Genomic DNA, 15,493 nt, shown 5'->3' on the forward strand with positions numbered 1-15,493 from the left:
TAAAATATCATCTGTTGAATGAGTGGATATGAGTTAGTCTTACATGATGAAATTCAGAGTATAAGGAAGAATATTCAGCATTTGGCAGCTACAAATAGTGAATAAAATACAGGTTAGTTGATGCTGGGGGGGGGGAAAGTATAAAAAAATTGCTGGACCTGTAGTGCCCATTCTGTATTTGCTGTTTGTTTTCATTTAAATCCATTTTGGGGATGATAAAGTAATTTCTATAACTTGCAAGAAAATATGTGGCTCATTAGAGGAGGAATGACCTAAATTAGCATTTAACTCAGAGAAAGGGAGGCATAATTTGGATAGCAAGGTGTTGGCAGAAGAAACTAGCATGAGCAAATTGATCAGCTAGTTTTACAAAACTAACTGCGGATTGGTAACAGCGTATAGGTAGGTTTGTGTTGCTGAAGTTTAGCAGGTGGAAGTGACAGGATCTGGGGCTATTGCCCTGAGTAAAAAGATACGGGGCAGGGGAGACCTTTTGTAACAAAACAAGATTCAGTAATAACACCGTTTGTGGAACAGTGTTAGCATCTTCTAAGGAAAGAAAAAATTGCATGACAGTGATGAAGATGTATCGCTTTTATCTCCTCTTTTTAACATAAATTGTTTTATTAAACAGGAAAATGCCATTTGGTCATAGAGGGGGCATTCATTATGCAATTATGACACTTGAAAGTTTGGGGGTTTGTTTTGGTTTTTTGTCCTTTTTCTTATGGTCAGGGCCATCTGTTCAAAAATATTATGCTGGTTATATGTAAACCATGTCAATTTTAGTACATTTAAATGTACTATCAGGTAGCATTGCTCCCCTGGCAGCTATTTCTTAATGCAAGTAGCTTCCTTGTGTCTAAGAAGCTGTCAGCAGTCTTGCTTGTACCATTTTTGAGTTACTAGGTGTCATTAGACCAACTTGTTTGTAGTGCTGGTACAATATAATTAAGTGACATAGTGAACATTAAGCAAGTTTTACTTGGTGGGGGAGGACCTCGCCCTTCCCCCAGTATTTTCCAGGTTGTTTGCAGTATTAGATGGATACAGGTAATTGAAACTCCTTTAGGTGACATTTTGGAAATTACCTTGTTAATAGTAAACTTAGAGATTCTGTTAACAGTAGCTGAAATGTTTTTAGAGCACAGGATCACAATCCCCAGAAAGCAACACAACAATACAAGCTACAGTGGTCTAGTTCAATTTACCTTGCTTTGCTTTACTTCAGGGGAAAAAAATACATTTTTTGTAGCAGCTCTGTTGAAACAGTACATGCCCTCTGCATCTCAGATCAATATAAAAATTGTACTTCAGTACTTCACAGAGGATTAAACTATCTGTAAACAAGGGAGCAAGACAACTTGGAAAGAATTACCAAAGCATGATCCCTGCAGTTCCATTTGAATGGAAATAGGAATGACATTTCTTTAGCGGACTTGGTAAAGTTAGCTATGCAGGGGAGTGCTTGTGTCATCTGCTTTGCATGCCTAACATTAGTGACTTAAATTGATAAATAAAAGTCTTAAGTTTTCTCTATAGTTAATGTATAGGTATAGGCATAGACATAGGCTTTTCCAGCAGATGAATCAGAGCATCCAGGTTAAGTTATAATTCAGAGCGGAAGCCTCTTGCCTTTGACTGTATGTACATAATGCAGAATCTCAAAGCAGATGATCTGAGTTATAGTTCCCATATAGACAGTATATATATAAAAGTTGAAAGCTTTCTTGTAATTTGTTTGCTGGCTCATGTTGAAGAGCTGCATGAAGCATTATAGAAGCATTATAATGCCTTTGTTTATTGCTTGTTGTGTGGTTGCAGGACTTTATTTTCAAGGTTGTTAATTGGGCATCTTACAAAATAAAAAAATCAGTTACATTACAAAAAAGTCTCATACATTGCTATGCATTGTAATCATATGGTTTAATATATAATTATTTCAGACCAAGCTTGACCTCTGAAATATATATTAATCTCTTACCTAATCAGAATAGCAGTATGCATGAGGTTATTCTGTTAGGTTGCAAATACTTTTTCCTTTAGTCAGAGAACTGGGGCAGGTTTTGCTTCCACTTATGTTACCCATCTGTAACTTCCAGTGTAAGAGGCTATTTGAATGCAAAATACTGGTATCGACAGGCTATGATAAATCTTATCTATGCATCTAATTGAAACCAAATTTAATACTTCATATATACTGTGATAGTGTCACACAGTAGCTTGAGAAATGTTCTTAAGACCAGGTTTGCATTTTCTGTGCAAATCAAGTTGGTTTCTTTGGAAGCTTCTGCTCTTTAATTTTCTTTTTTGTATAATGAGAGAACCATTTGATTGTTCTTTGCACATGTAGTCTAAATAAGCAACAATGTGCTGAATGAAGCACCTGCAACTTTTTAATTTTTTTCCCTGTTAAGGTGTGTTCATATTGCAGGCTTGCTAACATGCTGTTGCTATTTTGAAATTAGGATCGAAGCAGGCATACTGGAAAGTAAAGGACACTGATAGGTGATGCTGTTACTGGTAGACTCTTGAAAGAGATTAATGTCTGTCTCTTGAAATGTTTCTTTCCACCGTTTGTGGTTTTAAATTTTACTGTTTGCCTTGAGTGGAATGAGTGGAAGAGAGCTTTAACAGTCACACAAAGCTTAGGTGAAGAAAGCATCTTCTTGCAGCAGTTGTTCTCTAGAGTTGCTTCATGGCTTGTCATACATATAGTAGGCAATCTAGCTTTCTCAAAGAATGCTGGTTATCTTGAAATCCTGTTCTTGGAAGGCTTGCAGATATGCTCTGGGTGAGGTTTGAAGTTGAGGAACAGAGATTTAATCATATGAGTAGCTCAGTCTTGTACATAGGTACAGGCATAACAAACTCCGCTGATTATAATGCCTGAAGTGTACCAGTGTGAGGACATACTCAATTTTTTCAGTTCTTTGCATTGGCTTGAATGTAGTCATGGAATAAATGCAGTATGTTTATGAGCTGTGAGTGAAGTAATCTTTTTAGTATTGTTTTCACTGATCTATAAACCCCCTTATTTTTAAAAGATCAGCTTGTAGAACAATATTCAGAATTAGAAAAAAAAATTTGCTCCAAGAATTCCTTCTCATGAGGCTGTTGGAGATCTTTACTGGATTTTTGGAATGAGATGGAAGGATTTTATTTGTGGAGTTGTCTTAACAATGTATGATTTTATGAACTCTTATCTAGTCCTTAAGCAAATACTATAGTTGTAATCCATATTCCTATGAGTAATAATATTGAAATTGTTGAGCTTGTATAAACAACAAGCAATGTGCTTAGACCTGAGGACAGAATTACTGTTGGCACTTATCTGGAAAATTAATGAGTACAAATTAATACTTTCATCTGTGTACTGAAACTTACCAGTTTTGCATTATTGTGCACATTGCTGCTCTGAGTAGCACTGACAATCATGTTTGTACACTGTTCCAGCAAACCTGTTTAGGAAGTTTCAGTGCTCTTGCATTAAATGTCTTGACAAAACAGCTCTAAGGAAAATGAAGGTTCTAGTTTGAGCTATTGTTCTTTTTCTAGTTCAGCTGTGTTCTCTTCTTCTCCTGGCAGTAATGGTAACAGCAGTAGCTGGAGCAGTCTTGGTTTAGAAGGTGATATGTATGAGGAGAATTTATCCTTTCCAACATCAGACAGGTTGGTTGAGTTGAGAAATATAAACCAGATGGGTTCCTCATAATTAATGCATGAAATCATCATTTTGGAAAATAAAAATATGGTGCATTTCTTTATGCTGATGCATTATTCACACTCTTCTCACTTAATCAGAACATGATTTTTTTTTTCATTAATTAATCCATACTGAATGGTTAAATTTTGCTGTGCTACACTGATGAATGTATTCTGCTTGCAAAATGAAAGGTCCCTTTGTGCATGTTCTTGCTTGCAGTTTTACAAGTCTTTAGATTTACTTTTTCATGCAAACTAGAGCTTGCTTCCTACAGGATTTCTGTTTTTTCCTTTAGCTTGTGGAAACTTTCAAATTGCTTGGTAGTTGATTTTTATAGAACACATGATTTACAGCTTTGAATAACCTATAGCTGTTCATACCTGTGACATAAGATGGCTCAACCTTTTCACATGTGACACAAAACTGAACTGTCCTCCTTAATTAAAATCAATAAGTGTTTTTCTTATTTTAAAATGTCTTCATATTACAGTCCTTCTTTTTAACACCCTTCTCTTGTTTCTCTCTTCTCCCTTCTTTCCATAAGAGCAAATCTTGTGAAGTTCATGATTAATCTGTTTCCAAAATGAAATGGTGTGAGAAGCAAAGCTTCTTTTCATGATCACTTCTTAATTCTTTTATGATCTTCCTGTCCTTTAAGCTTCATTACAGTTTTAGGATTGACTACATTTATTGTGCATATATTGGATTGTATTAATATTTTTGTTTTATTTTTAAAATACAGTGATGGAACAGAAGATAAAGATGAGGACTGCAAGGATGCTGTAGAAGGTAATGTCATTTCCACCATATACTACTGTTCTTGACCTGTGTGTGCTCTACATGAATTGTTTTTGTTAATTCTTTGCTTCTGTAGTCTGCAAAACAAGGTGACAACCCTGTTATCCCTATTCATCATAATGCATGTCAGTCAAGTGTCAGAATATGTTCTTAGATTAATACCCTACATACATCTGTTACTGCACTGAAATTTACGGCCTTTGGGAAATGCTAGTCTCTGCTTATACATGTATTTAATAACGTAAGGTAGTGAATTCTGATCAGCTTGTTGAAAGTGTAAATTTATATGCATAGAATAACTTCTTTGTAAGATATTTGATAAGGAGCTATGGCAGTTCATCTGCATGGGTATGTTTGAGATACTGAAGAAGTTACTCAAACTGGTCATATTAACCTTGGAAGAAAAGTCATGAGAAAAAATGAAAAAAATTGGATTTATTACATTTGCTACAATCTCTTTCCTCTTAGTGAAATACGAAATAGGGTCTATCCAGAATCCTGTTACGGCTCTCTAGTTCATAGAAGATTTCTGCACTGGTTCCAGTCTGGCTGAAGTGCCAAAGGTTGTTAACTCAAATGAGAACAGTCTGAATACACAGTGTATGAGGCTGATTTAAAGATGAGCTGATGTTAGAGCAAGTTGTAACAGAGCTTTTCTTTGTGTTGGGTATATCCTGAAGATGAAATAAGCATTTCAAGAAACCTCTGCTACCCACTTACAGAGGATGTTCAGCCATGTTGTACATCTTCAAATAGTCTTGATGTAAGCAGAAAGATGTGTGGTTCTTTTCTTTTTTTTTTTTTTTTTAAACTCCTGAAAAAATGTATGGAAATGAACCACATATCTTAATTTTTTTTTTTAACCAGTTCTGACTGTAAGGTTATAAGGAGATAAAACTAAATAAATTATTTAGTATTTTTCCACAGAACATAATTATAATTAAATTATTTTCTGCTCTGTAGGTTTCATCTAGGTTATCAATATACCATTGCTTTCTTTTGGTCTCAACTTTAAAAAGTTCTAGCATGTCAAATGTTCAAATTGTTTGATTAAAATAGTGCTTGATTTTATTTCTTTATACAGTTCAGGTGTCTCCTGAAGTGCATCAGACTGCTTTATACGGTATTAAAGATTTTCTAGTAAAACTTTTCCACTTTAATTTCTTTACCATCTCACAATTGTTTTGAAAACAGTCTTTCTGTTACTTCCATTGTAGGACCATTTAAATAGTATTCTAGGTAGAAAACCTTTGTACCTGGTCTTGTACTTTCGGAAGTTCTGTTCATGTCATACCTGGAAATGTCTGGCTTTTTCTAAGCTGACTGTGCCTTGTTCACCAAAGAATTTGAAACAAAGCCTTGTTATTACAAAATGTACATCTATTTTATAAAACTAAAAAATGTATCAAAACTTCCCAGCAATATATGACCACCGTGCTTTCCATCCACTAAGTGTCATAAATTCTTTCTATAATTGGTTCTTTCTCCTATAAAGATATTGGATTTTGGGGCTCCTCAACAAATATTCTGTTGTCCACCAAAAGCACACTTATGTTGACAGTTCCACTAGTTAGTTTTCTCTCTGTCTTACCTGGTGGGGGAATCTATTTCATCTTGCTTAACTTTGCCAGTTAGCAATGAATACCTCATGTACCTCAATTTTCATAAGCTTGATTGGAAGAGTAGTAAGATTGAGGTAAACTGCACATGAACATATTATTTTCATTGCAAATATATTCCTTGTTTCTAGAGCGTTAAGTGCAGTAGTCTGGAAGTAGAGACTCCAAGAACAACTTGGAGAGCACTATGTATATGCTTAGTTGGTTCTGAAAGCATGAAAAAGGATTACTGTGATATCTGGATACAGAAATTCAGAGCTGGGAACAGAAGATGACAATACTGTAGTTTCTCTGTGTTATTAATGACTGCTCTTTCAATACTGTGTCAATTTTTGGAACTCGTGCTGTAAGGGAAGTGTTGAAAAATTGGATAGGCCTCAGTAAAAACAACACTGTATTTTGGAAAAACTCAGAGGCAGTCTGATCAGCCTGCCTGTACAGCAAAGAATTCTGAAATACACACTTTTTAGAAATTCAGTCGATGAAGGCATAGCAAAAAAATAGCAGTTGGAAACTGATATGACTGATGGACAATGTGAGAGCCATTGCTGTTCAGTTTATGAAAGGCCATGTTAAATTCCTTGTCATTTGGAATATGCATTAAAGCGTAGATGCCTTTTAATACTCATCTCTGTTTGCATACAGTTGTAAATGGGATAAACAGTACTTCTTTATGTGAAAGTATAGAAACACTTCAGCATGATTTTTTTTCCTTTCATATTATCTGAGTGTACTAAATAGTGGTTTTAAGATAATGTAGTCTGAACAGTGAACTACAGAGACTTTTTTTGAAACAGTTTGAAGCTATAGATTTGATTATTTTATTTTTAATATTAGGTTTGGAGCAAGCACGAAAGACTTTAGCAATAGTGAATGTTGATCTGGAACCAAATCTAGTGGACCCCCAGCTCAGAGCAGCACTCCAGTGGCTGGCAGCTTCTGAAACAGAGGTGTCTGATCTTCACTTTCATGACACTGCTATAAGGGAATTTGTCTTTGTAAGTACTTGGATTTGGTGGGTGGTGGGGAAGGGGAAGGATTTGCTTGATTTTCATTTGCTGTGATACACTAGCTGCTACTACTTTATTTGGCACTCAATAATAATGAGGTATTTTCTGTTGAGGAAAATAATTAGTTAAATCCTGAGAGGTCAAAGTGGAACAGCCTGTGCATGTACCATAAATAAAACAGTATTAATCAAAGCTGAGTTAACTTGTTTCACAAATTGTTTTCCTTCTTTTACTCCAAAGAGGATACAATTACAGCATTTTTGTTCAGTGAAAAATATGTTTTTTCAAGCGTTTTTTACTTAGTATTTAATTGTCTATAAATTGAATTTTTCTGAGAGCTTGCTCATGCAAATTAATTTCTAACTTAATATTCTGATGTTCTGGCTCAGTTTTTTTTTTGCTAGCAAATGCACATTTTCTTATTAGAAAGAAGTTTAGGTATTACTTAAGTATTAAGTATGTTTTTATTCTCCAAGCAACTGCAACCAAAACTATTAAGAAGGAAGGCTCAATAAAATTGTTTAATTTTTAGGTGCCTTTATTTTAGTTTTATAGATTGAATTTAATATGTGACCAAAGAGGAGGTGGAAGTTTAAAGAATTAGGCTTTAGGATCCACCCAAGGGTACTGAGTGAGCTGGTGGAAGTGTTCACCAAGCCACTTTCCATCATTTATCAGCAGTTCTGGCTAACCGGGGAGGTCCAAGTTGACTGGAAGTTAGCAAATGTGACTCCCATCTACAGGAAGGGCCAGAAGGAGGATCCAGGGAACTACAGGCCTGTCAGTCTGACCTCAGTGCTGGGGAAGGTTATGGAGCAGTTCATCCTAAGTGCTATCACGCGGCATGTACAGGACAACCAGGTGATCAGGCCCAGTCAGCACGGGTTTATGAAAGGCAGGTCCTGCTTGGCTGACCTGATCTCCTTCTGTGACAAAGTGACCCGCTTAGTGGATGAGGGAAAGGCTGTGGATGTTGTCTACCTAGACTTCAGTAAAGCCTTTGACACCGTCTCCCACAGCATTCTCCTGGAGAAACTGGCTGCTCGTGGCTTGGACAGGCAAACTCTTCGCTGGGTAAATACTGGCTGGATGGCCATGCCCAAAGAGTCGTTGTCATAGAATCATAGAATGCTTTGGGTTGGAAGGGACCTTGAGAGATCATCTAGCCCAACATGGAGTTAAATCCAGTTGGAGGCCGGTCACAAATGGTGTTCCCCAGGACTCAGTACTGGGGCTGGTTCTGTTTAATATCTTATGATACCAGTGATCTGGAGGAGGGGATTGAGTGCACTCTTAGTAACTTTGCAGATGACACCAAATTGGGTGGGAATGTTGATCTCATTCTCTGAAGTTCTTTTGATGTGAATGAGTTGAGTTTAGTGACTACAATCATTCTGACCTTGTGAGTTGGTTTTGCCATCTTTTTTGAAGATCTATCCATTTCATGCTTGCCATATGTAGACTGCAGTGTTGCAAATGCTCAGGCAGAATAGTGGTAGGACCCACAAGTGTTAGTAGCGGTCTCCTTTGTGTATGTGAGTGACACCTGTATCTTGCACTGCAATGTAACATGTTAGACAAAAAATAGATGGCAGGGGCCTTTTTTTGTTTGTTTGTTTTTAATTTCAATTTTTCCTTGAGTCTGTCATTCTTCTGCCAGCTCTGACTTGGTAGATTTCAAAGTTGTGATGCTGCTATTTGAGCCAATGCCTGAAGACACATAGGAAAGATATTGTTAGTTGGCTGTGTATCTGAACAACACCCTAGCTACCCTAATAAGAGAATATGCTGAGATGAGAAGAACACTCTGGAAATAGCAGTGTCTATTATGTATGCCCTCCTAAAAAAATTGTAATATTTTTCTACTTGACGCTTCAGTCATAAATTGATAATGAGTTGACACTTAAAGATAAAACATAAGACCTTCAGGCAGGCAGTAGTCAAGCAGTCCTGAAAATGTTGAAATAGTGAATTGATTCACTTAATTTCATAGATTAATTTTTAGTTCTCCAAATGCAGTTATGTTAAAATGAATTGAAATCCTGTTTCCCCCTCTGGAGGCAGGGAAGGATTACCTGCTTTTTATGCCATCCCATTTCTCAGTTGGAATGTATAACACTCTCTACAAACTTGTGCCCTTGTCCATTTTGTGCTGTTTATCTAAACTGAATTGCCAAACCCCAGAAATTCACCTGTTGTGTCAGTCTGACTCGGCATCTCTTAGAGTTCAAAGGAAGGTACAGAGTTTTCAGAGCACAGTCTCTGTCTGAATAATCTTGTATAGGAAAGATTAGGATGCATACAAGTATCACCTGATTAGTTTCTGAAGTTAAAATATATTTCAACAATGTTCAGATTATAAATTCAGAAAATGAAGACTTTCTGAAAGGATGCTTGTAATTGTTTTAAGGTCCTCTTGAAAATAAACTGTTCTTTCAGGATTGTATTAATAAAAATAAGATATTTAGTACTACAAAATAAGAAGTCTTGCAGTTAGTCCCAGCCTGATCCTGGTGATTCTGACCCAAACTGAGGGTCTTAAATTAGCAATAGTTATTCTCAGTTCTGTTGCTAGTAAAGCTAGACAAGCACCTCCAGAGGGCACTACAGCCCAACAGAAAACTAGACTGACATCTATATACTGATCTCTCACCAATTTTGATCATCTCATAGGTACTTTGGAAAGTTACCTCAGTTACACGGGGAATGAACCTGGGTTTTAGATCACATTGAAACAGTAATTTTCACTATAAGCAGTTGGGTGGGTTCTAGAAGGGAGGAAAGGCTTGTGTTAGCTAATCACAGCAGGGTAATGAGCCACTGATGTGATGTGGCTGTATAGAAGACAAAAATACTCCTAGCATATATCCGGCAAGGTCTTACTTGCTGCAGCTGGGTATGAACTCTTACTTAAGGATACACGTTATGCTCAGCCAGGCAGAAAGAAGTTGAATACCTCTGTATGAAACAAAATATATTTGTTAGGAGCTAGAACAAGAAGCCAGTAAATTAGAATAGATAGTTCTTAACTTTTTTGAGAAGCCTGACTGTGGATATACAGGTGCCTGGATTAAAAAACCATATATGTTCAATTTTTAATCAGACTTTATCTAGCTGGTTTAGGATTCCTGGTGTCTATTTTGAGTAAATTCCAATATTGTGTTTGTCTGACAGTAAGAAACACATCAGTTGGCTAAAGAAGTAGTGGGACTGAACTTTGAGCTATAAATTAAAATAGAAAGATTAGTGAAGCCAGGTGCCAAATCTGTCATATTACTATGGTGCTCTCTTCTTCAGAGAAAAATTTTGCACTGTATTTGCTTAAGTAGGTCTTTGAACACTAGCCAAACTTTCCTCTGGCATAAGAAAAATGACCATTCATTTATAAACCAACAACCACTTACAAAATTGCCTGTTGTAGACTGTAAAACTCTTGCTTCCTCTGCTCTATTTTAAAATTCACAAATAATTCACAGAAATAACTACAGATTTCAGTCCCGTTTTATGTAGAAATGTCCTGGTTTCAGTGTTCAGGATATATTGTACTCAAGATTAGAGGGGATCTTTTTTGCTTGTTGAAGTTAATTGTCTTCTCAAGAAGTTAATTGTTTTATACATATTTTTATACCCACATTCTTCCTGTGTGTTCCGTTACCTGCCCTGTTGCAGTTGGAACCTAGGTGAAGAAGCAGAGAGAAAGTGTCTTCCTTTTCATTTTTTTTAATAGAATTTCATATTTCAATCTGATAGGTCTCATAGAAGAAACATTATGAATTTTTAATTTTGTAGCTGTGGAAGCTGTTTCACTGAAAGCTGTTTATGACTCTCCTTTTTAAACCTTAATTTATAGAATAGCATGGTAAGGACTATAAAAGGCAATAAAATTTTACTGTTCCAAAGAATACATCTTTATTAAATGCAGTGTTGACAGTTGTCCAGAAAGCTACAGAGAATAAAGTTTGTGTGAATGTTGTGGGTTTTTTGTTTTGTGGGGTTGGGTTTTTTGTTTTGTGTTTTTTGTTGTTGTTGTTGGGGGGGGTTTTTTGTGTTTTTTTTTTATTTATTTTTTTTAAACTAAAAGAATTTTTTACTTTGGGGCAAACTGGCAAATTCATCCTTGTTTAGGGCAGGCTTTCTTCCTTATATAGCTGAGCTTGACACATAAGCAAAGGAAGACTTTTGCTTGGACTCCTGGGCGAAAAAAAAAAGTTTTCAGCTGCACTGGTCTGTGCTCCCAAGTGGTAGTTTAACTTAACCCTCACCTTTTCCTCTTCCCCAAGATGTTATAATTTCCCAACTCTGAAGACACTGTTTTCATTGAGGGTAGCATCTGTGCCACCCAAACCACACTATATGTTGTGAAAGGAAAATCCACATCCTTTTATTAAGACTCAGTTTTGTCTTTTTATATGTGCATTATTGGTATGGGAGGGGTGGCAAATGTCTTAATCTTGTGTTCAGAATTTCCTGTTTTCTGCAGTCTTGATGAACCACAGCCCTCATACCTGTGGCACCACATCATTTGAAAATGTCGCTCCCTCCAGAAGAAAACTTTGTGAAAAACTGCCCTAAAGAAAAGTGCCTGATTCTTGCGGAAGTTTTTGTTTTTATAGATGTGGGAATAATGATTAACTCATTACAACTGATCTCTTATGAGCTAATGTTTCAAGAATAACTACTGTAACTGCTAATCAGGATGTGCTGGTTAAAATATTTTGTTTTGTGTTCCCCTGTCTCCCCTTTAGCTTTCCAGAAGACTGCGAGAAAGAGATTGGAAAGTTGGAGATCTCTTGCAAGCAGTGCTGAAATATTGTGAAATGATAGAGAAGGCATGTGATGGAGACCAAGCTCTAAATAAGTCTTTGGTTGGCTGGCTTCTGGAAAATGTCTGAAAAATCCAAAGATGCAACGCTCTTTACTTCATTCCTGTTTTGAAAGGAGATAGGAAGAACACAGATATGTAAAGTAAAATTCAACTAATGAATGTTCAAGTAATTGTCAGCATTTAAAAGACTTCGAGGTGAAAGTCAAAATAGCTGTGCTGTGCTTTGTGATACTGTGCACATGGTATGTTTATTCAATCCATAATCGATATTGTCCACCCATGCAAAACTTGTATTTGCTGCTGTGTTCAGACCATGGAAACATTTATGAAAAAAGTCCCTTGTCTATGACAGTAGTTCAGAGGAGACAGTCTCAGGCATGATACTGAGGATCCCCGCTGTGCCAGGATAGCTCTTTTTCCCACTTGTATGTGTGCTATATTCACACTGGGACTAAGAGCACTGATGTTCTGCAAAAGTCTGTTCTAGAATACCTTGCTGCAGACAATGGAAAAAATTACTGACGTTGGCCAGGTGTTATGTGCCCAGAGACACTATTGCCAGGAAGAAAATTGTGACTTGCCCAAGCAGTCCCTTAATACAGTCTGGCTTCATAAGCCACTTTTATCGAGTTTAACTTTATGTGAAGATGTGAGAGTCTGCTCTGAAATTGTTGAGGTGCAAATACATGTTCCCTTTTGTTGACTACTGTAGAGCTGGTAACTCCTGGTGGAAGGGCAGAGTGCGTAGCTGAGCATAATTTCATACATACTTCTTCAGCAAGGTTTCCTGAAGCTTGCCAATCAATTTTAAATTGCTAAATTTCTTACTGAAGCTTTTTGTATGCAGATACTCCTATGATATTAAATTCCATGTCGAAGAATTTGTATGTTAATCTCTTACATAGATGTGTTAAAAGTAGCAGATAGGAACTTCTTCCTCTAAGGATTTTGGCCATCTTTTTGACTAGTCTAATTGTTTATTTCTTAGCCTCCATATTTGAATTATCTTTTCAGTAATAAAGAGAATTTTGTTACTCAGTAAGCACTTAAGCATTCAGCAAAGAAAGCTGATTAAAACATAAAGGGGAAATTTCTTGCAAATTGATTTTTCATTTTTCTTGAGTACGTTCACTGAATTTTTTTTTAAAGGCACTTTTAATCAAGTCTTTTTAGCAATCTAATCAGGTTTCTCACCAGTGCTGCTGACTTGCCCTTCTGTCTGAAGGGAAATTTGGACCTTTACATGTCCTGTGGTTTGAAAGTGCTTTTTGGGTGAGAGAAAAAGGCACGTGCTGGTAATTACAAGGTTGCCACCTCAAAACTCATCTCATTTGCAAGAGAATCATGGAGTCTTACTTATTTTGGATGAACAAAAGACTCATAATAGCTTTTTCACAGAAAAATATACTGTTGATGTGGTGCGGAACTTTCTGATCCCAAACAAGGAGAGAGAAAGTCTCCAAAGCTATTCATGAATTTTATTGGAATGTGTACAATTCTGATTGCCCTTACCCTCTAAATTACACTGGTAAACTCAAGAGCACTCTCCTTGCAATGTCTTTGTGTTTCAGGAAGGTATTCCACTGGTCTTTTTACAGAGACCTAGTTTGTTTTAGTCCTCACTTGTCATCTGTATTTCTGCCTTGGATCTCACACAGTTCACCTTTCTTACCAACTTAAAGATTTTTAACATTTTTGTATATGCACACATGTGTGTTCACACATGTGCATACATACATAGATATGTATATGTATCTATATGTGTATGAGATCTCACCAGTATGAACTTACAATGTAATTTTTTACCACTAACTTAAAGTTCTGTTATGCTTATAGTTTATTACCTCACTTCATGTATCATTTCATTGATTGAAAGATCTGTGTTTGCCATGTGACAAAAAGACTAAAAACCATTACAAGGTCTTTCATCTTGTTATAAGCTAGCATAATGCCAAGCATCAAAAATCGTTTTTCTCTATAGCCCAGAGCTGGGGGGGAAAGTTATTTTAATTCCTGTATTTGGAAGATGGGGCTAGTAACAAATATTTTGAAAGAGTTGTCTGGATCTTTTTTTTTTTTTTTTCCTCCCCAACCCCCCCATACTCCTTCCTTTTTTTTTTTTTGTTTTTTTTTTGTTTTGTTTTGTTAAGGTTGACTTTCAATGTTGTTTCAGGCAAAAATTTGAAACTATTCTCTGGCTGTAACATCTTCCCTTTAACACAGCAATAATGTACAAATTTACCTATAAAATTGAAATGTCAATAACAAAGTACTAAAAGCAGTGCCTCAGGACTAAATTTTGCTCTGGATTTTGGACCCTTGCATTCTCACCAAGTGGAATTTCAGGACATGAGGATACAGTAGTACTAGTACAGGGTCTCTGTACATGTCCAAAACCAAACTGAGAAAGATATTGAGGGCATTGTAAATGTACAAAGCTGTACATTTGAAAAAAAAAAAAAAACCAACAAAACAATACTACAGGAACAGCCAGTTTTTAACTGATTTATTCAGTATGTTGGATTTTATAAAGGTGGTAAAGTGGTTTTTCTTTTTAATTACTTTCCTGGAGAAAGGCAGAAGATTGTGTGATTCCCAAAGCTTACAACTATTCAAAAAGTTAAGTAGACAACAGTTGCACTAAAAATGATTTTTATAAATGGAATCTTGTTTTCAGACTGGATCAAATACATTACGTAGCTATTGATTGGTGTTATATTAAGGAATAAATTGATCTATTAGCCTCTGAGGAAGGTAGCGTAGTTTCCAAATTTACATGAGAAAGATATGTTATAAAATACTGCATTTCTACTTAAACAAAAAACCAAACCAATTTTCTACACAAATTGTTTTAAATTTGTTCTGGATTACTTGACTTTTCTTCTTGGGTATCAAAATTGGGAAAGCGTCAAACTAGCCTGGCAAAATTATTATAATTTAATAATTTTAATAATCTTTGGGAAACCTCACTCTGACTGTATCTAACTGGTGCTGTCTTCCATATTAGTGAGAAAGCTGTTCTTTGGTAATGCAAGTCTTAAATTACGCTATTACTGAGGTTATTTAAAACTCCTGACCACAAATACAGAAGTGTAAATGAAAACTGTACAAATATGAAGGACCACATTTTGGTCCATTTAAACCAGACAACTCTGTTTTATAAACAAACATAATAAGGTAGAGTTTATTTCATCTTGCATTTTTTCTGTATGGGAAACCTGACATGGTAATTTAATTTTTAAGTTGAGGAAAATATATACAATGGTGTTATTGTACCAGAAGACACCCTGTCTCAAACACTTCATAAATATATCTGATGTTCTGAAAAATGGAAGTGTTCGGGTGTTTTGTAAGTTTCTGTAGAAAAAGCACTTTGAAAGTAGTCCCTCTATAAATTAACAATTAAAAGTGGCCATATTTAAAACAAATTTAAACATTCAGAATGGGGTGCATAAATTATACAGAAGTATGCATAAAGCCTTAAAATAAAAACCAAACAAAAACTCAAACTCATATGCTAAAATTAAAGAGGATT

The 15,493-nt window shown here is 35.9% G+C and overlaps 1 protein-coding gene across 3 annotated transcripts in view; it reads left to right on the top strand.

Moving 5' to 3' along the window:
• The window catches only part of AKAP11 (A-kinase anchoring protein 11), a 40,251-nt gene extending 27,414 nt beyond the window's left edge, over window positions 1–12,837 (top strand). For 2 of the 3 annotated variants that reach the window (XM_075716442.1, XM_075716450.1), the window contains 3 exons: window positions 4,449–4,495; window positions 6,961–7,121; window positions 11,879–12,837. In XM_075716442.1, the coding sequence (XP_075572557.1) occupies window positions 4,449–4,495; window positions 6,961–7,121; window positions 11,879–12,025 (355 nt within the window). In that variant the 3' untranslated portion in view covers window positions 12,026–12,837. Of the gene's footprint in view, window positions 1–3,588; window positions 3,673–4,448; window positions 4,496–6,960; window positions 7,122–11,878 lie in introns of all 3 variants that reach the window. The other variant, XM_075716433.1, reaches the window with a different exon arrangement.
• Window positions 12,838–15,493: the final 2,656 nt, after the last annotated feature.

Source organism: Pelecanus crispus, chromosome 1 (genome assembly GCF_030463565.1).
Source record: "Pelecanus crispus isolate bPelCri1 chromosome 1, bPelCri1.pri, whole genome shotgun sequence".
NCBI classification, from domain to species: Eukaryota; Metazoa; Chordata; class Aves; order Pelecaniformes; family Pelecanidae; genus Pelecanus; species Pelecanus crispus.